General features: G+C 39.4%; 2 protein-coding genes across 4 annotated transcripts in view; one reads left to right on the top strand and one right to left on the bottom strand.

Moving 5' to 3' along the window:
• Positions 1–27553, bottom strand: part of RNF13 (ring finger protein 13) — a 194069-nt gene that overhangs the window by 142270 nt on the left and 24246 nt on the right. Inside the window, exon 1 of one of the 3 annotated variants that reach the window (XM_055321214.1) lies at positions 2526–2659. The exons of the other annotated variants lie outside the window; for them this stretch is intronic. The gene's annotated coding sequence lies outside the window, so the exon portion shown is untranslated. Of the gene's footprint in view, positions 1–2525; positions 2660–27553 lie in introns of those variants that run through there. 3 annotated transcript variants of the gene reach the window in all.
• ANKUB1 (ankyrin repeat and ubiquitin domain containing 1) overlaps positions 16153–27553 on the top strand; it is a 28697-nt gene continuing 17296 nt past the window's right edge. The window contains 3 exon segments of the mRNA XM_055321213.1: positions 16153–16384; positions 17732–17874; positions 26425–26641. Of these exon segments, the coding sequence (XP_055177188.1) occupies positions 16291–16384; positions 17732–17874; positions 26425–26641 (454 nt within the window). The 5' untranslated portion in view covers positions 16153–16290.

Genomic DNA, 27553 nt, shown 5'->3' with positions numbered 1-27553 from the left:
ATGAAACTACCATATGCAATGCCATATGATAGTAATATGTCAAATGGTACAAAACACTCTTTTGACTGAAACTCATCTGTCTTCTGTTAAACATTATTAACTCTCAGGTTTTAAAATGTCCAAAATGACACTTTTAATTTAAATATCAACCATTTTTAGGTCATAGCAACATGAAATAAATATACTATGATATCTGACCAAGCCAGTTCATTTTATTACATCCTATAGGAAGAACTGTAAAATGTAAAATGCTTTAACTCAAAGACATAAACTTATCATACCCTTAGTCCTGCCTTAACTTTGTTAAAATGAGTGCCTGAAAAATTTCTGATAAATATATCAAAAGAAGGGTGTTGGATGCTAGTAACAATTTAGGCCCCTCCCAAAATACTTGAGAGAAATAAGCTTTAAACAAGGATAGATCCAAACCCTTCAGTATTAAACCTCACACACCAAGATTATGTCCCTATGATTTACTATTACATTACATCTGGAGACATCACACTGGTGGGCTCAAATAAACACAAGGTAAAAAAAAATGTATATATATTAATAAAACAGTTGTCATTCCTGACACAGAAATAACCGGGCTTTTACCCAATCGTTTCAAAAACAAGTAAACAAACACCAACCAAAAAAAAAAAAAACACTCTGAGGTTTAACTATGTAGCATTTTATTTCAACTAATTCCAACAATTCTTTCCTTACAGATAATGTCATAGAATTAGTAAGTAAGTGGCAGAGCAACAACAACAAAAAAAGACAAAAAACACTTTGAGGCTTAACTATGTAGCAGACATTTCATTTCAACTAATTCTGACAATTCTTCCCTTACTCACAGATAATGTCACAGAATTAGTAAATAAGTGGCAGAGCTGAAGCCTGGACCCAAAGAAATCTGGGATCCACTGTTTTGCCATAATCCACAATAACATGATATGCATTTACATCTTCCTCTTCATATACACACATTTAAAAAAAAAAAAAACAAAAGCTTCATAAAATAATATTTAATCTTACTCCACAGGATGTCCTGATATGTTTTTTTTTTCCTTTCCAACGTTAATATCAATGAACTAAATCGATCCCAAAACCCATTAATAAATCGTCATGGGCTCCAAACTACAGCACTGCACTACTTTTTACCTTCTGTTTGAAATTCTTTTTAACCGCTACAAGTCCAGTTTTGTGTCACTTTAGATGGCACTCCTCTCTCCAACCCACCAAAAACAGTCCTGAAATGGATAAAAACCCTTGAAAGCCCCTCCTTAAATCTTTTTTTTTTAAGACTTTATTTATTTATTCATGAGGGACACTCAGAGGGGGGGGGGGGCAGAGACACAGGCAGAGGGAGAAGCAGGCTCCACGCAGGGAGCCCGAGCAGGGAGCCCGACGCGGGACTGGATCCCGGGACCCCGGGGTCACGACCTGGGCCACCCAGGGATCCCCCCCTTCCTTAAATCTTGGATTGACGGGCTCCTCTACTACAGCCCTCGGGAGGCACACCCATCTGATTTATACTGTATCAAAAAAACTGCAGATGTTCTTCTCGGAGAACAACAGAGCATTGTTGAAGGGAGTGCGCGTCCCTTCACGGTTCCTGCTGCATCACACTGGGGACATTTAACACTCGGGCAAGTGTGGGGGCCGCAGAAACGGACCTCAGCAGCTGCCCACGGTGCTGAAACGGAGGCTGGAACCAATCATTTCGGAAGTGTATTCCTCCCAGGTGTGGACAGAATAGAGATATTCACCAAACACTAGCAGAAAACACTCCGTGGCTGCCTCTAAAGTTGCCTGAGTGCTCCCGGGATCGCCGGGTCCCCAAGCCTGCCCTCCCCTCCTCCCCTCCTCCCCTCCTCCCCTCCTCCCCCCCCCCGCCCCAAACGGGGGCAGAGTTCTTCGGACCCGTGCGGGTCGACTCCCTCCCTGAGCGCCCTGGCAGGGCTGCTGGCTTTGGAAGGACAGGGACGTGCAGGTGTCCCTAGGAGAGTCCCGCCCCAGCTTCCAGCGGGGGATGGAGGCGGATGGAAGTCCAAGACGGCGACCGACCGCCCCTCCTCCCTTCCCAGGCGACACACGGTCCCCGCCAACTAGAGTCCAGCGATCTCGCCCGGGGACTCTGCGGCAGGCACCTGCCCACGGGCAGCCCCGCAAACGTCCCCCCAGGCTGCTGCACCGCAGGGTGGGAACGCGAGAAGCCAAACAGGTAACAACTTCAGACACGTCCACACTCGAAGGATGCGCACAGGGGTTGGGGGCAGCGGGAGTCTGCCCTCCGAGGAGGACACAGCGGCAGCGGCTGTTGGTTTTTCGACCTTTTCCAAAAAAAAAAAAAAAAAAAAAAAAGGCTTATTTCCTCCGCACCCAGCCCGGGGGGAGGAGCGGCAGAGACTCAGCATCGGGGCCGCCACCGAGAGGGCCGGCGAGGGGGTGTGTTCTCCAGGCCAGGCCCCGGGTGGTCGGGGGGGGGGGGGCGGTGACAGTCCCCAGCTCGGCTGCCGAGAGGCCACAGAGGCTCTTACCTGCAAGCCGGACCCCGCAGAACAAACAGGCTCGCCCACCGCGTCGCTGCGGGAGAAGTCCCTACCCCGACTTCATGACTGAACATCCGCACCGACCCCCGCGGCCGGAATCCGAGCCGGGAAGGCACCGCCGGGGCCAGGCGGAAGTCCCGCCCCCGCGCGCCTCATTGGCCGGCACCCGACCACAGAGGAAAGCCATTGGCCCGCAGCGCTGTCCGCTGAGGCGCCTTCCCACTCTCCCACGGCGCCTGGCGGCTCGCTCCAGCCCGGCCCGGAGAGGAGCCCGGCTCGTGGGGTCGCGTTGTCGGCCGCGTGATCCCGTCTTCCCGGGAAGGGAAGGGAAGGGAAGGGTAGGGAAGGGTAGGGTAGGGTAGGGCGGGCTTCTGCAAAGGAGCCGCTTTGGGGGGCGGGCTAGGGCCGAACCGGCGAGGACGCAACCGCCCGCCGACGCCCCCGGGAACGGTCGGGGTCGCGTCGCGGGAGACGCCGGCGGCCCCGAGGCTGAAGCGGGGACCCGGAGGCCCGGCCCGGAGCCTGCTGACGTCAGCACTCGGCCTGCCACGCGCCATCCCCGGGACCCGGCGGAGGTCGGGCCGTGTGATCGAGCCCTAGGTCAGCCTTTTAAAAAAAAAAAAGAAAGAAAGAAAAGGCACCTCCTGCGATTAACCTTCTGCGTCCCGGGTACGCCGACCTTAAAGCAAACTGCTCTGAAACGTAAAAATGACCTGGATTGGAACAAGGTCCAATGCGCGCTGATGAACCAGTGGTGGACTCAACCCCTTTATTTTTTTTTTTAAGATTTTATTTATTTATTCATAAGAGGCAGAGAGAGAGAGAGAGGCAGAGGGAGAAGCAGGCTCCGTGCAGGGAGCCCGATGCGGGACTCGATCCCGGGACCCCGGGGTCACGCCCCGGGCTGAAGGCAGGTGCCCAACCGCTGAGCCCCCCGGGGATCCCTCAACCCCTTTAAAGAGGCGGCGCGCCTTAGTGTGGAGAATGCCCGAAAGCCCCGAATTAGATCGCCAGCAAACCCAGATTCTGGTCCTGCTTCTTCAAAGTAAGGTGCCTTTAACCGACCCTTACAGGTTTCACGTTCTTACACCTTCTCTTTTAAGCATGGAGCCTGCTTCTCCCTCTGCCTGTGTCTCTGCCTTTCTCTCTCTCTGTGTGTGACTATCATAAATAAATAAAAATTAAAAAAAATTATAAACAAAGGAGGGGGCTAGAGAGGGTTATCAGGTAAAAAACACCTGTGGAACAGCCCTGATGTAACTTGTCACCCTGATTGCTCGGGGAGGGGGCATACCTGAGTGGCAGGGACACAGGAATGGGAGGAAAACTCCCTATTGTGTATGCTTTTGTGCCTTCTGGATTTTGAACCTCGTGATTATTATGTACTCAAAACTTAAACACACACACACACACACACAAATAATTACAGCAAAATAAAATTCAATAAAGTCCATGAAAGGTACTCCGTTCTGTGTCTTATGACTATATATACTACATATTCTAAGATCTTCAGCAATAATGTATTGTCCTGCCTTTAAGGGAGTCATAAATAAAAATCAGAATCAGGAGGGAAGGGGAGGGAGGGAGGAGCAAACAAAATCACAACTGGAAATATTACATAAGGGCTAGTGTAATTAATGTAAACATAACAATATCTCTAGAAGCGTTTCATCAAAGTATCTCAAGTTGGTTTTATGTTAAATCCGATATTTTTAATGACATCATGAAAAGCAAAAAAAAAAAAAAAAAAAAAGTCCATATCCTACACGTTGAAAAGGAAAGGGAAAAAAAACAGCAGCTTTGTTTATTCCTTAAATAAAAGCACCTTGAGTACAGGACTTTTTTTTTTTTTTAAGATTTATCTATTTCTTTCAACAAGAGAGCATACAAGCAGGGGAAGGACAGAGGGAGAGAGAAACCTCAAGCAGATTTCCCCACTGAGCTCAGAGCCCGACTCACGGCTCCCTCCCAGAACCCTGAGATCAAACATCAGCTGAAATCAAGAGTCCCAGGCTCTTGGGACTGAGCCACCCAGGTGCCCCGAGTACAGAACATTTTAATCTGACTTTATTCTTCTCTTCAGATCACTATAGGTGTAGTTCTCTCAACTATGAACAAGGTAACACGCTATTTTTACTGCATTTACGCAGAATTGTGCTACACCCTGCAGAAGCAATTGTTCTCCCCATTGTGCTGAATGAAGGCAAACTGGAAGAAAATAGATTGGGGAAATGTACCAGTTTTTTTAAAGTACATTAGACAGTGAGATTGATGGATATCTTAGTTGTGGTTTTCAAGAACATGAAGGGTTAATATGGCACATGATACTAATAGTTGCTAATTATCTCCTTAAAAAAAAAAAAAAGAAAATGAGCTTTTAGGACTTTGTGTCTGACAAGTTTTTTTTTTTTTACATGCTCCTAAAAGTATAAACGAAAAAAAAAAAGTATAAACAGCATGTGATATTGTAGCATTTCCTACCTCCAAAATACTGTAAGACAGCAACAACTAAAAAGAGAATACCCAAATAGCTTACTGTCTAAAATGGCTTAGAAGTCATTCTCCCTAAATAGTGACAAGAATGCAGGCAGTGTTTTAAATGCTGAGATCAACTACAGACATTAAAATGACTCTAAATGTTATTATATTTAGAATCAGAAAAAAATGGGGTGCCTACGTGGCTCAGTCGGTTAGACATCTGCCTTCAGCTAGAGTCATGATCTCAGGTCCTGGGATTGAGCCCCAAGTCTCCCTCTCCCTCTGTCCCTCTCCTGCTTGTGCTCTCCATCTCTCCCTGTCTTGTGCTCACTCTTTCAAGTACATAAATAAAAACTTTTTTAAAAATCAGGAAAAAAATTTTAGAATCAGATAAAAACCTATTTTCATTTTGAACAGAGAATAAATGTATTACTGTGATAAAAGAAGGAAAGGAATCCAGAAACAATCCATAGAAATTCATATATGTGGGAGGAGGCACATTTGAAGTACTGAAAAGAACTTCTAAAAACTATTTTAGAGAGTTTAGGGCCAAGGATTAGAAAAGACTCAATTTTTTTTTTACCAAGTCCCAAACAAAAATTCATCTCGTAAGATAGTAAGTGAAAAGTTCAGAACACAAAAGGACATGTATCAGTCAGAAAGTTTTTTCCACAAAGCTTATTTATTTTCAAAAGAATTGAAAAAGATTTTTTTAAAAAGTCTATTGCAGGTTAAATGCCTTAAAAAACGATCTGGTCATTGTTTCCCTTGGGGTGAGTTGTCTCCCTTTCTTTATCTATGATGAATAACATACAATTTCAACTTTTCCTTTCTCATTTGGGACACTGAGAAGCAATCTTCCTCTATTTGCTAACAAAATTATAAACAAGCAAAAACTTACGTGACATAATGCTATATAAAGATGTAAGAACTCAGGAGTGTGAATTAAGGCCATCATTTTGGGAAACAATTTGGCATTATCTGGAAAGGCTGAAAAAGAACATTTTTTATGACACAAATTCCAGCCCAGGAAATATACCCTAAAGAAACACAAAATAAATTCAAATACAGGTATTATAATGAAATTTAAAAATCGAAGAAAAGCAAGTTCTGAAATTAAAAAATAATACAAAGGAATGGCGACTGGCTTTCTCAGTAGCAAAAAAAGAAACTGGAAGTCAGTGAAGTAATATCTTCAAATACTGAAGTAAAATCATTGGAACTGTCAATCTAGAATTGTATGCAGGGTTAAGCTAGCATACATTTTTTTAAGATTTTATTTTTCATTTACTTGAGAGAGGGAGAGCACATGTGTACAAGAGAACAACCAGAAAGAGCATGGGGTGGAGGAGAATGAAGGGGGGGCCATCAGCAGCGGTGGGCACCAACGGGGGACAGGGGGGATAGGTACAGAGAGACAGACTCCTCACTGAGCCAGGAGCCCAATGCAGGATTCCATCTCAGAACCCTGGGATCAGGACCTGAGCCGAAGGCAGACACTGAACTGACTGAGCTACCCAGGCACCCCAACCTATCATTTAAATGTGAATACAAAGAGATTTTTATTGAAAGAACTGCTAAAGGATGTCTTCAAGAAGTCAAAAATTGAACCCAGAAAGAAGGGGGAGATGCAAGAACGTATGGAGAGCCAAGAAATTGAATATAATTTTCAAACCAGTTGATACAAAAAAGGGAATAAAGCAAACATAATTACTCCATGGACTGGCAGGAAAGTTGAGGTGGGAAAGGAGCATAGTGTAGGTATCGTACATGGCAAATATAACATGAGGCACAAGGAATATATCAATCACCTTCTAAAAAAGGTACATGGTAGGGATCCCTGGGTGGCGCAGCGGTTTGGCGCCTGCCTTTGGCCCAGGGCGCGATCCTGGAGACCTGGGATCGAATCCCACGTCGGGCTCCCGGTGCATGGAGCCTGCTTCTCCCTCTGCCTGTGTCTCTGCCCTCCCCCTCTCTCTGTGACTATCATAAATAAATAAAAATTTATAAATAAAAAATAAAAAAAATAAAATAAAAAATAAAAAAGGTACATGGTATAAATGTGTCAGTTAAAAGGTTATCAGCTACATTCTTTTTAACAAGAAATAATAACTAAAACTCAAAGGACACCAAATGTTTGATAGTAAAAGGAAGGGGAAGATATACAAAGTAATTGACAACTGAAGGAAAGCTGGTATACCTTATTCTCAAGCCTTTCCAATCATTCCTTTCAATATTGCTATTTCCTATATCTAGCTTTTGATCTCCAGGTAATCGGTGCTCTCAAAATACTCCCAGACTTTTCCTTGCCCCACCCTAACCCCGACCTCCTAACTAATAATAACAGCTGTAGCAACCCTGTACTAAGTTTTTTTTTTACATTATTTGGTTAATCTTCATGACAACCTTAGGTCCTACTAATGTGTTTAATTTTACAGATCGGGAAACTATGGTTCAAAGAAATTAAATAGCTCATCCAAATTCATGCAGCTAGTGAAAAATGGAATAGACTTCTTGGGCTCTGGAACTGGGATGTGAATGCAAGTCCATCCATATCAGAGCCTGAGTTCTGAACTGAAATGATAAACAATAGGTAGCCAACATAACATGAGAGAGAAGGCTCCAGGTTGGACCCGAATAACTCTCTTGGTGAACTTGGGCAAGTAATGCAATCTCTTGTTCCTCAGTTTTATCACGTTCTATCTCTGTATGGCTGTCCTGCCTCAGTAGCACCCCTTATCCAAGCCTATCCTTCATTCTCCAATACCTGAAATGTACCCGTCTTAGATCTCTAAAGATGTTTCCAGCTGTCATTTAGGAAATTTTTAAACAAATGAATATGAGAGCATTAGTCTTCTTAAAGGTATATATTTTGCAGGTTAGCTTCCAAAACCACAATGCCTTAAATTAAAATTAAATTTTAAAGATTTTTATGTATTCATTTCAGAGAAAGAACATGTGAGCAAGAACAAGAACAAGGGGAGGGGCAGAAGGAGAGGGAGAAGCCGGCTCCTGCCTGAGCAGGATGCCCAACGCAGGGCTCCATCCCAGGACCCCAGGTCATCACGTGAGCCAAAGCCGGGCACTTAACTGACTACCACCCAAGTGCCCTGAAAATGAAATTTTTGATACTAAAATGAATGAGTGGAAACACTTGGGGGTCAGGAGAAACCTTCCTAGTATCCCTCAGCTATGACATTAGGCAGACTAGTGCTTTTCAAACATGATTACACATAGGAACACCTGGGCATTTGCTGAAATACAAATGCTGACTCAATAGGTCTCTGGTGGAGCCTGAGACTCCGAAATTCCAGCCAAGTACCCAGGTAATGCTGTGATCTACAGACCAAACTTGTAAATTATCTGTTCCTTTTACAGATTAAGTCCATATCTTTAATCTATTGTTTCTTTTCATGTTTTTCTTTGCTAAATAGTAAGTTTGAGAAACTGTAAAATCTGATTTTTAATTCCCTCTTTGGTTGACCCAAGAGGGTATCCCCTTACTTTTTTTGCAAACTATGCTATGCATAGATATATATGCAAAGATATATTATAATGAACTCAACATATCTAGGTGTTTTAGGATTGTCCAAACCTGCATGATTTCTTTTCCAGTTAAAATTAAAATAACAATAAATTACTTTTAAAAAACCGGGATCCCTGGGTGGCGCAGCGGTTTGGCGCCTGCCTTTGGCCCAGGGCGCGATCCTGGAGACCCAGGATCGAATCCCACGCCGGGCTCCCGGTGCATGGAGCCTGCTTCTCCCTCTGCCTATGTCTCTGCCTCTCTCTCTCTCTCTCTCTCTCTCTCTGTCTGTGACTATCATAAATAAATAAAAATTAAAAAAATAACTAAAACTGTACTTTAAATGAATCAGGAATAATATGAGGACAATATTGAGAATTAAGAATTCTACTTCCTTTTTTCAAACCTATTTTGATTCTCAAAAAACTGGCCTATTGCAAAAAGGTCCAACCTGGCACTACAGACAAATGCTTTTTTGAGAAAGGTTACCAAGAACTACTCAGAAGTAGGAGACAACACAGTAAATCCATCACACCTAATTTATATTCGAAATAGAGACTACTAGTTCTTAAACTTTCCGTAGGTTAAGAAATGTGAAGCAAGGTTGGTGGTCAAAATAAGCTTGCATCTTTCATTTGCTAAAAATTATTTTTTAATAAATCTAACTTTTAGGGATCCCTGGGTGGCGCAGCGGTTTGGCGCCTGCCTTTGGCCCAGGGCGCGATCCTGGAGACCCGGGATCGAGTCCCACATCGGGCTCCCGGTGCATGGAGCCTGCTTCTCCCTCTGCCTGTGTCTCTGCCTCTCTCTCTCTGTGTGACTATCATAAATAAATAATAAAAAAAAAAAATTAAAAAAAAATAAATAAATCTAACTTTTAAAAATTCATGAATTTTTAACTGAAAGTAGCTCACTTTACGTTTACTACTCTACAAATGAAAAATGCTTAAAGATATCAATCATATCTCAATAGATTGTTTTGTTTATATATTTTATCATTTTCAAGAAAATTAGGGATAAGATTGAAATCACAGTTTTGTAGGACTATTTCTTGTGGAAGTTTAAAGTATACTTTTCCTCTGATTTTCTTTACGTTAAATTGGGAAGCAGTTGACTCAAACTCTCCTCTTTACAATTACTTTTTAAAAAATCTCCAAAGAGCTTTTAGTTCCTTGCTATTTAGAATATGGTCCAGGGAGTTTGTTAGAACTGAAATCTCAGTCCCCACCTTATAACTACTCTGTTAGCAGGGCACCTGGGTTGCTCAGTGGTTGAGAATCTGCCTTTGGCTCAGGTGGTGATCCCAGGGGCCTGGAATCAAGTCCCCCATCAGGCTCCCCACAGGGAACTTACTTCTCCTTCTGCCTATGTCTCTGCCTCTTTCACTGTGTCTCTCATGAATAAATAAGTAAAATCTAAAAAACAAAAAAAACTACTATGTTAGAATCCACATTAAAAGGCTCATCAGGTGATTCAAATGCATATTTAGGCTTTCTTAGATGAAAACAACAGAACTCAATGACAAATTTTTAAAGTCATAAAAATAAAAGCATAATTGTATATTAAAAAGAGATGCTACAATGAGACATGACTTTGTCAGGATGACTAGTATCATAAAAGACAAGCAATAACTGTCAGCAAGGATGTAGAGAAAAGGAATGTCTTTTGTTGGTGGTATGTAAATTGCTGTTGGTAGAAATATAAATTGGTGCAACCACTGTGAAAACAGTATTTTTAAAAAATTAAAAATAAAATTATCATATGATCCAGTAATTCCACTACTGTGTATTTACCCAAAGAAAATGAAAACACTAATTCAAAGAGATATATGCACTCTATGTTCACTGTAGCATTATTTACAATAGCCAAGTATGGAAACAAGCCAAGTGCCCATCAACAGATGAATGGATAAAGAAAATGTGGTATATATGATGGTATATATATATATATATATATATATGATGTGGTGTATAAATATATGTATATTCAAACACATAAATACAATGAAATATTATTCAGCCATAGAAAAGAATGAAATCTTGACATTTGTGATAACATGGATAAACTTAGAGAGTATTATAAGTGAAGTTAGACAAAGAAAAATAAATACCATATGATTTCACTTATATGTGAAATCCAAAAACAAAAAAGACAAAACAAATGAACAAACAAACCAAATAGACTCAAATATAGAGAACAAACTAGTGATTTCCAGAGGAGAGGTGGGTAGGGGGATGGGTGAAATAGGTAAAGAGAATTAAGAGGTACAAACTTCCAAATATAAAATAAAAGTCACAGAGATAAAAGTATAGCATAAGGAATATACTCAATAATATTGTGAAAATGTGTATGGTGACTACACATTGCAGTGAGCATTGAGTAATGTATAGAATTGTCAAATCCCTATGTCGTACATCTGAAACTAATATAATATCATGTCAACGAACCTTTGATTAAAAAAAAAACATATTCCATCAGTTCTCTCTTAACACATCACCAATGAGCATTTTTCATACCAAAGCATATGCTCCTAAGGAAATTAAAGGACCATCAATCATCAATCATTCAGTATTCCTTTACAGTATTACTTACCATGTGACATGAAGTTCTATTTCTTGTTTTGTATATGTCATATAGCATGTATGACATGTATCAGTATATCATAAATCAGAAAATATTTTTAAATCAATGATAACATGTGATTATTTCAGAGTTTTTAAAAGGAACCTAACCTAAGGGGTTAAATTGTAATAGGGAGAATGCCATAACTCTAAATGCGGAAATAAGAATCAAGTAACTAACTGATTTCCATCTATGAAATATATGAGAGATCCGAGAACTAAAATATTAGTCACTGATTGTGACATGGTTGTTTCCTTTTTCACCGCAGTACAGATCATACATAACATTTTTTTTCTTGCTCTTTCTATCCCTGATATGTCATCTTCCTATTTACTTGTTTTCTCTGTATTTAACCTAATTCTTTCATACCGTTATTCCTAACAAACGCTTCCTTTCCTATTTCACTAGATTTGTCTTTACTTTTTCCATGCTTATCCCTACTATCTGACCATTCTCTTTAAACAAAGCTTAGTTACTTATTGTTTATGAATTACTGTCTTTGTCTCTTCCCACCATTCCTTACCTACTCTGAACCTTTCCTCTACTCCAAACACATGTACACATTCAGAAAGCTCCATGTTTAGTCACTGCAGTGACCCTGCAGAGAACAGTGCCTGGTACATAGTAAAAGCTCAGTGTATATGTACTGAATGACTAAAATGAACAATATATCTTTATGTAAGACCAAACATCTCTTCACTTCTATGCCATCTATTTTGTTTGTACATCTTGTATCGCACTTTATCCTATAATACAGTTCTTGGTCCAGATATGTTGGACACCTACCATTTTCCATACTTATGGGAAATCCCTTAAGGTTACATTCATCACCACATCTTCCAAAGACCTAGCATATTCCATTGCATGTACGAAGCCCTCAGTAGGCTAACTAAATTAATTAAAAACTCCTAGCCAAAAAATCCCACAAAAAAAAAAAAAACTCAAAAAGAGCTTCTAGATGCTAAAGCAAGCTATTCCGTGACTGCAACTAAGAAAATTTTCAAGTCTCTGCTTCATCAGTTCAAGCTGTCCCTAGATTACTACGAGAGCTTCTTTTTAAAAAAAAAAAAATTATTTATTTATTCATGAGAGACACAGAGAGATAGAGAGATGCAGAGACATAGGCAGAGGGAGAAGCAGGCTTCATGCAGGGAGCCCAACGTGGGACTTGATCCCGGATCTCCAGAATCAGCCCCTGGGCTGGAGGTGGCACTAAACCACTGAGCCACTCAGGCTGCCCCGAGAGCTTCAAGTCTACTTATCATTTCATTATTACAAGGTAACTTTTAATGATATCAGTCTACAATAATCTAGCTTGTTTATTCACACTGCAAAGCACTGACAACTGGGGATACAAAGGTGATTAAGATACTGTCTCTCCATCCATAGTCCATTCTGACTATGAAGAAGCTCATAGGCTAGTGGGAGAGGCTGACACTGACATAATACATGGAATGCAGTAGAAAAGATCCAATAGTTTAAAAATGTATGATACAGTGAAGGAATAGAGAGAAGTCAAAAGAGAGAGAGAGACAGAGAGAGAGGTCAACTTTCCTGGGGAGATGAAGAAGGCCTTTTGAAAGGACTCAGTTGGACTTTTTTTTTTTTCATTTTACTGTATTTTATCTAATTTAATTTGTTGAGTGGTAACGCTTTCACATGGTTCAAAATTAGAAAAGAATAAAAAGGTAATACACACAACAACAAATGCTGGTGAGGATGTGGAGCAATCGGAACTCTCATTCATTGCTGGTAGGAATGCAAAATGGTCAGTCACTCTGAAAGATAGTTAAGCAGTTTCTTACAAAACTAAACATACTCTTACCATACCATCCAGCAATTGTGCTCCAGGGTATTTACCCAAATTAACTGAAAACTTACATCCACACAAAAACCTACACATGGATGTTTATAGCAACTTTATTCATAATTACCAAAACTTGGAAGCAACCAGGATATCCTTTAGTAAGCGAATGGATAAATAAACTGTGGTACATCCAACAATGGAATATTATCCCATACTAAAAAGAAATAAGCTATGAAGCAATGAAAAGACACAGAAGAACCTTAAATGCATATTACTGAGCAAAAGAAGAATATCTGAAAAGGATGCATACTGTATGATTCCAACTATCTGACATTCTGGAAAAGACAAACCCATGGAGACAGTAAAAAGATGAGTGGTTACCAGAGGGTAGGGGAGAAAAAAAGGATAAATTAGCTGAGCACACAGGATTTTAGGGCAATTACTCTATTCCATATGATACTATACCAGTGGATACATGTCATTATGCATTTGTCAAAACCCATAAAATGTATAACACCAAGAGTGTACCCTAATTTAAAGTAGGGACTTTGGATAATGATGATGTGTCAGTGTAGATTAATCAGTTGTAATGAATGTACCATTTAGTTTGGGATTTTGATGGGGGAGGCTCTAATGTGGGGGCAGGAGGTATAGAGAGGTACAGGAGAACTCTATATATGTTCTGCTTAATTTTGTTATAAATCTAAAAGTTCTGTTAAAAAGTCTATTAGAAAAAAAAAAAAGACAATACAGTGAAAAGTATTGTTCTCATCCTTGACCCTTGGCTGCTCAAGTCTTCTCTCTACAGGCACCAATGATTCTAGTTTCCTGAGTATAATTCCAGGGATTTTGAGGTCGATGCAAACTATCTATATTGTATATCATGTCTGTAGATATGATTTCCCTCTTTCTTCCTCAAACTGTAGTATATGACACATTCTGTTTTGCACCTTACTTTTTTTTACCTAATCATATGCCTTGGAGATTTTTCCATATTGGTAGATGGTTTATTTCTCTTGCCAAAACATTTTGGCTAATATCTTGGCAACAACATTAAATCATTGTGCTGATAATGAATATCCTTATCTTGTTCCAAAGGAAGATGAACCTTAAAAGATAAATATGAATTAGAACTCTTCTGATTTTAAGTAATAGAAACCAATTAAAGCATGCTTAAGCAAAATTGGGAAGGGGGAGAAATGTATTATATAGAGAGAAGGTGTCTCACAATTCAAGGGCAACAGAAACTATGGGAGTGCCCTCTATGTCCCGTGCTCCTCTTCGTATGTCTGTTTCATTCTTTCTTCTTAGCTTTCTCTGCCACTCAGTCACGTTAGAGGAAGAAGATGATTCACTCACAGTCACTAAGTTACATGTTACAGATCAAACCACAAAGTCATATTTTCCTTCAGGCCAGAGAGAAAGGATTCTAACAGTTTCATTCTGGTCCAAATAACTGTAATGATGAGAAAAGGGTCATATTACAAACATCACTGCTGAGGACAGAGGTAAGGAACAAATACTTAACATAATTTTGAGCTGGGCATTTACTCTAAAGGCAAGTAACTACAGCCTACAAAAATATACATGTATAAATAAACATGTATTTCAGGAAGCGACAAAACACTTGGTTGTGATTTCTTAAAACATATGAGCTTCTTTAAGATCTTCTGACTTAGATTGGTTTCTCTGTAAGCAAAGCCTGAGACAGGGATTGGGATGTATGTCGCTTACTGAGGGAATGCACAAGAAAAACTAGTCTGGAAGAGAGTTCGGCAGAGTTGGGAAGAAGAAAAAGTGAGGAAGAATGTAGTCTCAGGTAAAGTCCAGCCAAAGCCTTATCTACAAGAATCCTTTGCAGTTTTCACTCCTTCTGATGAGAAGCCAGGCCTTTTGTAGTCCCTTTGCCATTAGTTATTGAGGGGGGCACCTGGCTTTTTTTCTCAAGCTCCCAATTCCCAATTGAGGGCAATTCCTTGGAGAAGGGGCTTTAGCTATGAGCTTTCACCAGCCAACAGTCACAGCAGCTTGAGGGGTGACACCAAAGCAGCATCAACTACACCCCATGTTAATAGACTTTCTGTGAAAACGTTGACAACATAAAAAGATATCATGAAGTTGCAACACTTGAAAAATATGATGTAAAAAGAGCTCTGCAATGAAACCATTTGCCCTTTTTAGGTTTTCCATTTTTTCAAATTTCCTGTTGTTGGAACTCAAGTTGGGAATTGGAACAGAAGCAACCTACAGGTTAACATTTACCGGGCACCAATCACATGACTCACATTGTGCTAAGTGCTGTTAATAATAAGAAGAAGTGCAAGATGAGGATTCTGTTAGATGATGAGGAATTGGAGGAGGAAGACGAGATTTACAAACACAAATGAATAATCAGACGTAACAGCACTAAACAAAATATATCACCCTGGGAGAGTCTTACTTAGAATTAAGTTCCAGTACATGCTTACTCTATAAACTTGAGTAATGGTGCTTAATATCTTTGCTCAGTTATTGAGCAGAGTTTGAAATGTTTTCCACCAATGCTAAGGGAAGTTGAAGAAGATAACAATGGTAAATTGCCGTAAACAACATAAAGGCAAGGACTAAAACACATATCAACTATACCGTGTTGTTATTGGGTAGATTCTATTACACAGAGACGGAAAGGGGAAACCACAGTCATTTGCCTACGCATTCATCTCCAAGTGGGCATTGTTCTTACCCGGTAGCAGGATTAGAAATACCGCCAGGGAACAAGTACACAGAGTTGTTATGGAAACCAGAATGCTTCAGCTCAGAGTTATTTACAGAGAACTTTCAGGATTACCACATTCAATAAAATCAAATCTGTTTTGCTTCACCGTGTGCCAGTATATCCCAATCACATATCTATTTTGAAGGGTCCTTCAATCAGAACTGCACTTGAGTGAATACAGATTCAAGAGTCTGTGGTTGGTGGTCACATCACAAAAGTGTAATTTATGTGTGGCATTTCTGTAATACATGTTTGGTGCTTGTTCACACTTGCCCCAACCATTGTCAAGTTTGCTGGCTCCTGTACTATAGGAACAAGGTGGCTGTTGACTGCCATTGGCAGAGATACATTTCTTCCAATACAGCTGCTGTGTTGCCCAATACTCAGACAGCAGGACTTGTCTCTTCACATTCTCTCAGCTCAACTTTCAAGCTAGATAGTAACAGCTGCCTCTCGCCATCATTTTTGTCCTTAATTGTGAATTGGGTTTTTTCCAGCTATCCAATTCTTTGAAAAAAAGTTGCAGGGTTGGGTTTTTGTTTGTTTTGTTTTGTTTGCTGAGAGAATGAGGATTTTCATAGCCTTTGAGGGATCTTTTGAACCATTTGATGTTTCAGCAGATGAAACTGTGGAGGCTGTCAAGCTGATAATAAAGGTAGGTACTTTGTCCCTAAGCCACTAAGATGTATACTAGTTTTAACTATGCAGTGCCCTTACACTGTACATGAGGTAGAGATACATTTTCAGCAAACCGGGAACTAAAACTATTTGAAAAGATCATTATTTGCTTACACAACAGTTTGATAAGAAGATAGCAACTCTGGAGGTATTAGGATGCAAACTGAGTCAGTAAATTCTCAGGAAAAAAAAAAAAGTTTGACTTCTCTTTATGAAATGTGTGGGTTGTTTCACTGACCAGATAGTATTAGGGCAATTCTTCACAAAAGGACAAAAACAGGACATTAACTCTAAACTATATAAATAGAGCATGCCAGTTGTCAGATAGATGACATGTTTGGTGAGCAAGCAACTATAAAGATCCAAAGGATTTTGGAGGTGGAGAGGACTTTAAACAACCTCTGAGCTACAGACTAATTTTGCATCCAGGAAAACTGAAGCTTAAAGAGGTTGACCGTCTTATCTACAGTTACAGAACCAGAGTAAGAAATAATTTGGATTCAGTAGCTTTCTCATAAATTTTTAGAAATATTCCCTCTACAATGGGCAATTAAGACAAATATTTAGGTTTTGACTATCAAATGCATTTGATTTGGAGATGATCATTCCCATTTGCTAAGGTGCATTTGTTGAATCACACTTACATGATATGTAGTAGATCACTATGATTACTGAAATAGATCTTCTAACACAGAGGCTCTTAACCTTTCTGTGTCATGAATCCCTTTGGCAGTCTGGTGAAAGCCTATGGACTCCCCAAAATGTCTTTTTTTTTCCAAAATGTCTTTAAATGTACATAGTAAAATACATACAAAGAAAAGCTATATTGAAATATTTTCAAACATTAAAAAACAAATTCGTGATATAGTGACACATGGGCTTCTCTAGTAATAGTATCACATTTTAGCAATGTATATAATAACTGTTGTAATTTCACAGTAGTAATTCAGTATAGTATTTTGAGATTTCTGCAACAACTATAATGTGAAATGAAAATATGTCATCTTTACAGGTGACAAAGCCATAGGTATAGCTGAATACTGCTTCTTTAGTTTGTTGCCTACATACATAATTGAAAGAAAATCTTAATTTCATTTAGAATTAATAAAAACAAAATATAGTTTTTTTCCCATTTAAATTTTATCCATAAACTTTTGGAGATGCCTACAGGCTCCAAGTTAAGAACCCGTCTAATACTTCTTCATTTGTCCAAAACAATTTTATAGTGCTCAGTGGGGGAAAAAAAAATGTAAAAGAAAAGAGATTATATTGCTGGCCTAGAAATGTTGAGATATACTGTTTTCATAATATGCTATTGATTTTTAAAGATTATTTCCACATTCCTCTCTCTGAAGATGAACATGGCAGGTGGTATCTGGAGCTGATGTATGCTGGAGCAGCTCTAAAGGACAGCTGGAGTCTTGCTAATGTTGGAATATCTCTTGGCTCAACTCTCAAATGCTTTGTTAAGGTATGATGATCAGAATAACAATTGTCCCAGATATCTACCTCATTTTGAATAACATTGTGGATAATTCAACAAAACTCATTTCATAACTTAGGATGAAGTTTTCTTTTCTTGCCTTCTCCCTCCTCTGTCTAACTGGCCTTATACACGATTTCCGCTGTATGGGGAAATAAGGTGTGGAGACTGGATGGAGTTCCCCCTGTTTACGTCTTTCCTAATCTATCCCCCTTGTTGTTGACCCAAACAGTCATTCCAGAACATCCCATAAACCAATACTGGAATGAGGGCAAGGGATGGATCTGGAATATTGATATAGAAGGAACATTTGATCACTTCCTTGGGTCTACAATGAATTAAGGGCAGGGGAGTAAGGAGAGGGAAGAAATTCTCAGTAACAAGAATGATTCAAGATTTATTACTCGGGAATCTAGTTTATTTGCAGTTGTTTAGAGCTGTGCTCTGATCCCTTTATCCAATTGCTGCCTTATTTTAGAAACTCGCTAACTGAAAACAATACCAATCAACAAAACCCAAAAGGCTTTAGTTTGTACCCTACTTGCAATTCTGTATCAGTTGCTTTTCTTATTTATTGTTTCTCTTTTTGTGCCATTCCTACTATAGTGATCAATATTTCATATTAGCCCAGTGCTTTATTTCTGTCAAATGCATCTAAAACATGCTCGTTGTTTTTTTTTTAATATTTATTTATTCATGAGAGACAGAGAGAGAGAGAGAGAGAGGCAGAGACATAGGCACAGAGAGAAGCAGGCTTCATGCAGGGAGCCGGATGCAGGACTCAATAATACTAGGACTCCAGGATCACACCCTGGGCTGAAGGCAAACGCTCAACCACTGAGCCACCCAGGCGTTCCAAAGTCAATGTTTTTAAAAAAATCTAAAATATTTATCACTAACTAGTAAAAAACAGGACTCCCCAAAAATTGGCATTGCAGGATCCTATTTAAGTAAGAAAAAATAATATATTTGTATGTGTTTTTAATGTTTTGTGAGCATTTATTCATGTCTTATTGTTATATTCTTGAAGAATGTTTAATTATCAAAAAGATAAATAAAAAACAACTCTGATTTCTTCTTTTCTCCTCTGACACTAAAAAAATTATAATACTCTTTCAGGCAGACTGAATTCCATATCATTTGTTTTCTTTTTTTTTTTTTCCATTTCATTTCTTAAATGTCTTTCTTATGTCTTTAAATATATTTATAAACTCTGTTTTTGGTACTTTATGGGCTAAACCATTTAAAACATCTTGGAATTTTCCAGCCAATAATGATGTTTGAGACTTTCTTGTTTGCTTACTTGGAGATAGTGGTATAAGTTTATTACTAATATATGAGTTGCTGGAGGAATCTGATTGAATGACAGCTATTCAGGGATGTAAATAATGTGTGTAATAGTATGAATAGGATACTATTATTTAACTCAGCCCTGGCTTTATTTTCCTTATTTAAAAAAAATCTAACTTTTATTTATTTCTGACTAGGAAGTACATTCACATGGAGACAAAAGATATAAAAAGTATATACAATAAAAAGTCTTCCTCCCACCTCTGGCCCCCAGGTTCCCTCCCCAGACGCAACCTATTTCATAGTTTTACTAACAAAAATATTTCATAAATTCTGCCAATAAAGCATCATCCATCACAGTGGTGCAAGCTATCTTTGCACTGAACTCTGATCTTTCCCTGGAGTTTAAACTGCTAATGGAAAAAATAGAGTATAGAGGCAAAATGAGTTTACCAAAGAGAGACAGAATATAATTATGCATCACAGGATTGGCCAATGCATAGGGTTTAAATAAAAACTCCCAAGTTCCATGGAAATCTTACTGATACTAATCTTCACCTTCTCCAGTAGAATCACATTTAGAGAATTTCATATGACTGGTTCTGAGAAGAAAAACAGTATCTTAAATCTGAAGGTCTAAAACAGTATCCTGCAAAGACCATAAATATTAGTTTTCATCCTGACTTAATTCCTGTTTAGATTAAATGATAAAAGAGACCTATTTCAAAAGTCATACTACTAGCAGTGTATGGATAATAATAGCCCCAAATGAGCTTCCAACAACAAAAATACTTCATGAAAATATCCCATGCCTCAGAGAATGCAGTCAGACCAGTTCTAAGCTGTCTAATCTATTTTAGGTAACAAAAGGCTGCATTCTAAGTCATGTTGCTTTATTGCATAATTAGACATATACAACTTTAACTAGTATCCTTCCTATTTAACTATGCTACTTAATGCTATTAGGTCTACCTTCTGAGAATTTTGGAAAGCTAGTCTCTTCATTTATTTTGGAACAACTTAGACATATCAAGATGTAAACCAAATGCTTTTGCAAAGTTTAAAAATTCACCAAGTAAGCAATTTTCTTTAAAAAAAAAATAATAATACAAGTGGAGGGGTGCCTGGGTGGCTCAGTCAGTTAAGTGTCTATCTTCGGCTCAGGTCATGATCCTAGGGTCCTGGGACTGAGCCCTGCATAGGGTTCCCTGCTCCCAGTGGAGTCTGCCTCTCTCTCTCTCTCATTCTCTCTCTCATTCTCTCTCTCTCTCCCTGCCCTTGCCCCCTGTCATGTGCTCTCTCTCAAACAAATAAATAAAATCTTTTTAAAAAATACAAGTATACATTATATATGAAATAAATAAAAAATATTTTATTTCTTTACTGTGTTTATATTTTGTATGAATTACAAATTGTTCCTTGTGTGAAAAGAGGGAAAGATTTTAGATAAATTAAGAGGTGATCTGCACCTAAATACATTTTTTAAATAGTCAATATATTCTCCAGTTCCCCTGCCTAGGTTTAATAGGTAATTAAACCTTTAGCCTTTTAATGGTAATGTAGGCACATTTGGAAAAGTGAATGGAGGCAGGGGCAATATGAGATGAGTGGGGAAGGAATATTGCATTAATTTTTCCTTCTTAGGGGGATAGTTCCTATAGAAACTTAGGGAAAAAAAGAAACCATAAGACATATCTTCTATAGGATATATATCCAAGTTCTATTAACATAGGAATCAATCCTGCCCATTCATTGCTGCTGAGCTACAGGTCACTGTGTTCCTATAAGCCATGGCATGATGCAATGGAAAGGCCTGGCTTATTGCTGGGCATGCAGTAGTGCTATCACATTTGCCTCCTTCATTCTAACCAGTGTTATTGCAGAAACCATCTCTTGAGCTTTGCCCACTGTTGGCACCCAGTGCCTAAATATTAACTGCCATATAGGAGGCTTTCCATAAATATGTGATAAATAAATAAGTTGCAAAGGCTTGGGTGGTAAAGTTTGAAAATTAACAAGATATATGATTGGGCAACTGAGTGGCTTAATTGGTTAAGCATCTGTCTTCAGCTCAGGTCATGATCCCAGGGTCCTGGAATCAAGCCCAATGGCAGGCTCCCTGCTCAGCAGAGAGCCTGCTTCTCCCTCTCCTGCTCCGCCTGCTTGTGCGCTCTCTCTCTCTCTCTCTGTCAAATAAATAAATAAAATCTTTTTTTTTTAAGAAGGTATATAATTGTTATCAGAAACATCATAGCAAGGTATTGAGATTCATTTCAGGGTTTGGATTCCCTCCCTTACCATGCCATCTCTCCTCCCTCTCTACCCCAAGGCAAGGTGCTCCTGCATCCTTGCGCTTTTTCCTATCCAGCATCAGGGTTCTTAAGTGCAAGCAGCAGAAATGAACCCTGGATAATTAAAACAGAAAATAAACATATTGAAAGGCTACTAGGTAGTTCACAGACTTGAGAGGAAACTAGAGGACTAGGTTCAGAGAGTATGTAGCTAGAAACAATGTCTTAATCATGCCCCAGAACTAGTCCAGGAATGCCACCACTGCAGCCACCTCTGAGCCCTCAAAGCGGGCACCAGGTACGGCCACCAGCCCTGCTGCCAGACCAGCAATGCTTCAGATCTGCCACTGCCAGGGAGGATGCCCTGTGTCTGCTGCCTCTCTGCCTTACTGGCTCCTAATCAAACTAGGGCTGGATGGGTAGGCCTGATTGGGAGCACTCTGGTCACATGTCCAGGCCCTGCTGCAAAGGGGGCTAACAAGTAAATCTCACAGGTCGTGCCTTTAAAGTGTGAGGTGGGGTGTGCCTGGATGGTTCAGTCGCTTTTAAGTGTCTGATTCTTAATTTCAGCTCAGGTCATGATTTCAGGGTCATGAGATCAAACCCTGTATGGGGCCCTGCGCTAGGCATGGAATCTGCTTGGGATTCTCTCTCTCCCTTTCCCTCTGCCACCTCTCTCTCATCTCTCTCTCTTAAAAAAAATAATAATAATAATAAAACAAAACAAAATAAATTGTGAGGTGGGCTCAGTCTCTCTAACATTCCTGAGTTCCTTGCCTCCTCCTTCTCTCACTATCTGAGGTTAAACTTAGTTAATCCTTTCTGGCATCTTTGGAATGTTCTTTTATGGTGAAAGATTGGGTTAATTGTGGTAGTATTGAGTAGATGTCTATTAGACAAGTTGGAAACGCTTAAATGATATTAGAAGGTCTATAATTGACTCAGAATAATATACCTTTAGGAGATCCCTGGGTGGCTCAGCAGTTTAGCGCTTGCCTTTGGCCCAGGGCATGATCCTGGAGTCCCGGGATCGAGTCCCGTGTTGGGCTCCCGGTATGGAGCCTGCTTCTCCCTCTGCCTGTGTCTCTGCCTCTCTCTATGTCTATCATGAATTTAAAAATAATAATAACAATAATAATAATAATAATAATAATAATATACCTTTAGCTTTTGAAAGGCACCAGTAATGCATAAACACCAAAGTCCAGTAGACACATAATATGTGACTTTATATTTTAAATATATTTTATACACACACATAAAAAAAAGTATAAATATGCTTCCTAAAAATCTAAAATTTAGGGATACCTAGATGGCCCAGTGGTTGAGCATCTGCCTTTGGCTTAAGGTGTGATCCCAGGGTCCTGGGATGAAGTCCTGTATTGGGCTCCCCATGGGAAGCCCCTTCTCCCTCTGCCTGTGTCTCTGCCTCTCTCTCTCTGTGTATCTCATGAATAAATAAATAAAATCTTTTTTTAAAAAAAAAATGTATAATTTAGGGGTACCTGGGTGGCTCAGGCAGTGGGGCATCTGACTCTTGATTTCAGCTCAGGTCATGATCTCAGGACCATGAGATCAAGCCCTGTATCAGGCTCTGTGCTGGGCATGGAGCCTGCTTGGGATTCTCTCCCTGTTCCACTGCCCCTCCTGCCACCACTCATGTGGGCTCTCTTTCAAAAAAAGAAAAGAAAGAAGAAAAATGTATAATTTACAAATGAGGGATGCCTAGCTGGCTTAGTTGGAGGAGCATGTGACTCTTGATCTTGGAGTCATGAGTTCAAGCCCTATGCAGGGTGTAGATTACTCATATTAAAAAACAAAACAAAACAAAAAACCTAAAAAAAAAAAAATAATTTACAAATAAAAACATGTTTCTTAAAAAATGGCTATCTTTTCTAAGATGAGCCATAGAAATAGTATGTAAAGAAAGTGTCTGAAGGGATCCCTGGGTGGCGCAGCGGTTTGGCGCCTGCCTTTGGCCCAGGGCGCGATCCTGGAGACCCGGGATCGAATCCCACGTCGGGCTCCCGGTGCATGGAGCCTGCTTCTCCCTCTGCCTATGTCTCTGCGTATCTCTCTCTCTCTCTCTGTGTGTGTGACTATCATAAATAAATAAAAATTAAAAAAAAAAGTTTTAGAAAGTGTCTGAATTTAATGTCCTAGAATCCAAGTATAACCTCTCCAGGATGACTTTCATACAAAAGAAATTTATGAGGTCAAGGTGTTCATGAAGATATCTCAATTTGAATTCATTCAGTGCAACAAAAACAAACATTATTTCCTCATTTCATCTACTCTGGAATAATTGGGGCAAGTTTCTACTTACTTAGTGCTTCAACTCCAGGACAGCAAAATATAAAAAAGCAGAACTTACGAAAACTGTATAGCAGTGTTCAAAATTTTCATTAACTCCTGTTTTCTTTCCATCTGTTTCTCTTTAGGTTTCCTATTTTATTGTAAATGCACATGTATCTTTTACAGTGAGTTTGGATGTGGTTTATTAAAACAAAAGTGGAATTCTTACCATGAAATAGGTCTATGTATTTGTTTTTATTGAAGTGTAAGACAGGGCAGCCTGGGTGGCTCAGTGGTTTAGCGCCGCCTTCGGCCCAGGGCGTGATCCTGGAATCCTAGGATCGAGTCCCAGGTTGGGCTCCCTGCATGGAGCCTGCTTTTCCCTCTGCCTCTCTCTCTCTCTCTCTCTCTCTCTCTCTCTCTCTGTCTCTCTCATGATTGAATAAATAAAAAAAAATTTTTAAAGTAAGACGTTTTGTATGTACCTCCTACCATGGTATCTTGGTTTATTTGTAAAGGGGAAAATCTAATTTTACATATGTTCAACAATGATTTGTGATAGTATTGTTTATATAATAACATCCAACTTCCTTGAGTATAACTACACTCTAAATATTCCCTTATTTAGAATATTTGAGGAGGGATATCAAGAGAGATGCCTTTGCTTACATAGATAATGTGAGTTGACAAGTTGCTGTTATCTCCATCCACCTGGTCCCTCTCCAAATAACCACATGAAGAAGGGTCTCCAGCTCATATGCCTCAGTAGAACTTCAAATGAGTTTTCTCACAAAAAGAAGGTTTATGAAATGGTTTTTCATAGTTGTGTGTGTTTTTTGTTGTTTTTTTTTTTTTTTACATGAGCTGTTTGGGTTCACATAAGGGTCAGAAATGCATTCTTGCCATAATGTTCTAGAGGATAGACTCATAGAAGTGCCTTCTTTTTATGGTGTTCTACAAAACAGACTCATTAACTTTGTTATTATTTCTAACTGGTACTTCTAAATTGATACAGTCCATCAAAATCTCACTGGTAAAAAGACATATTAAGCATGGCAGGATGCTCCAGTGTTAGTGCTATAGGAGGCCATGCATTCAGCTATTCTCTGCTCTGGATAAATAGTGTCAAAATAGTAGAAAGAGGACTATGTTCAAGATACATAATGAATTAAATGGATGTGGGAAGTTCTTGGGAGCTAAAAAAAAAAAAGAATAAACTCTGTAGGTGCTAATTTTCTTGCAACTTAAGAACCTAGCTTCATTAATAACAAATGTATTTTCTTACCTGCACTTTTTGATTTTCATCTAAACATTGCCATATATTTTGCAATTTTCCTTTATCTCGTTTCAGAACTTTTTGTATACCTAGGTTATAGATATTCATGTTTATTAATATTCTGAGAAGCTCCTTTTTAACTTACCTCTCTATCATCATGTAGTTGCTAGTTTGCTATTAAGAGTGACTTGGGCCTTTGTTACTCGGTTGCACATTACATATTTGATTTTAAGTATAAATTAGTATCTGTACCAGATTAGTATCTTGTTAGCCCTAACAAGAAATAAGAGTAACCATGAAAGAAATAAGGAAAAACTATTGCCTAAAATTTAATTTGTCTCTCTTACCTCCTTTTTATTGTTTTCTTTTTTTAAAAAAAATTATTTATTTATTCATGAGAGACACAGAAAGAGAGGCAGAGACATAGGCAAAGAGAGAAGCAGGCTCCCTCTGGGATGCAGGATTCGATCTCAGGACCCCAGGATTATGACCTGAGCTAAAGGCAGATGCTCAACCACTGAGCCACCCAGGTGCTCCTTTATTCAGTTTTCATAAAAATTTCTTCCTGCCTATAAATATCACATAGATTAGGATGGACTTTAATGAAGCCATAAGAAAGCATAAGTATGTTGCAAGGGCAAAGGTGAATCCTATGTCCTTTCAATTTTTATTGAGAGGGTTTATGAGAAGCTGTTGAGAACAACCGTTCTAAGTACTTTAGACTCAGGAAGCAGAGGGCCGAACCTGCTTTTGGTGATTTGAGTTACTGAAATGGGCCCCAGATCAAAGCATCACAGCCTAAACATACATCAGTAACATTCATCACTTTTTAAAGGCTCTAAGAGATCTGTGTGTTGATTATATCATGGCAATATATGATCTGGGAAGAGGGGAATGAAATTAATGTATTATAGGCCTAAGCAAGGGAGGTGGCTCCTGGGGAATCTGGAGGCAAATTTTGACAGGAGAAAAGGGGAGGAGAATAGGGCTGAACTGGAGAGCAATGACTGGCTGGAGCCCCCTAGAGAAACCCAGAGGCCTGATGCTGACATCTCAGTTTTGGCAAAGCTCTGCAACTCTTCTTAATGTACAGACTCAGGTACACAAAAGGAGTCTTGAATATTATATCCAAGCTGTGCTTATGGAGGTGTTAGTTGCCAAGTCTCCTTCATTTTACTCAAGGCAGGAGGACTCCTTAATAGTCTCAAGACAGAAGAACAGGAGTCAGACCAGAAGTCAGGGAACTTATTTGGCCTTTGCTTTCATCCTTAGCACCCCGGTCATGTGAGTTAGAGGCACTCAGAGCCACCCTCCAAAATGTTTTTCCCTCGTTCCTACCCCCAGACACTGCTTACTCCTGAGGTTCCTCCTTTTCTTTCCCTGTAGGAAGAAGACAAGCCAACTCTCTATGTGTTTAATGCTGTGACACAAGAGACAATGCCAATGATGGAGAACATTTCCCTTCTTGGTAAAAAAGTATCAGATCTGAGAACATTGGTAGCTCTGAGCTGTGGCTTCCCTGTGAGTGTCTTCTGTCTTCGGACCCCAAAGGGACTGGAGATGTATGACTGCAACACCCTCAGGAACTACCAGATAGACATCGGTACTGCCCTCTATATTTGACACCAGCTACTGCTCAGCACTAGTGTTCCTTGATACCAGATTTGCAACAAATGGAGGAGTTATTTCCAAACCAAAAATCCTGCAACCCTAGTGAGGATATAAGTTATCAACAACCCTCTCTGGTATCCTGGTCTGCAGATTGAAAAATAAGAAAAGTCTCATAGCCTTGCCATGTCTTGTTCTCTTTATTCAAAGCCAGATAACTTAATATCCTCAAGTTGGAAGAGTAAGACTCAGACCAGTTTATATTTTTCTCTTTCAAATTATATTTCAAGAATATATAGAAGCAAGTTCAGGTATATATCCTTTCTCTTCCTTTAACACAGTGGTAACATATAATACACACTGTCCTGAGCTTGCTTTATGCAATCCCATTTTAAAATATTGTTGGTTATATTAATATTTTAAACAGTGTGAACCAGATACTGTACAGTATCCTTGATGGCTAGATTAGTGAGCTGGCATTCATCCCTGATGGACAGATTACAACTCTTAGTTAAATATTGTACTTCTAGGTTGTGTCTGCTGTAGCCATGCACCATTAAGACAAACTCAAAGGACTGTCAGATTGTTATAACCCTATTGGAAAATGGTTCAAACCTTGTAGAGATTCTTGCTTGAGGTGAATGAATATTTGCTGACAATTAGCAGACCTTTAGGTAATGTTGGGCTGTCACACTTGCTGCAATGAAATCTGAGTTCTCCCAATTTATAGTAGGGCTTTGTAAACATCATTGAATTAAGCAGTTTTGCTTCTTACAATGGCTAAATTCACATTTATTGTTACCTCTCCTATTATATTTGCCTATTCTTTCATGTTATTTTTAATTTGATATCATTTATCCTCCCTGTTTTTGATCAAAGGAAGTGATGTTCTAGGATTTGTTCCAAG

Source organism: Nyctereutes procyonoides, unplaced genomic scaffold, assembly GCF_905146905.1.
Source record: "Nyctereutes procyonoides isolate TBG_1078 unplaced genomic scaffold, NYPRO_anot_genome, whole genome shotgun sequence".
NCBI lineage: Eukaryota > Metazoa > Chordata > Mammalia > Carnivora > Canidae > Nyctereutes > Nyctereutes procyonoides.
The sequence above is the reverse complement of the archived record's forward strand: the minus strand, read 5'-3'. Positions and strand labels throughout refer to the sequence as shown.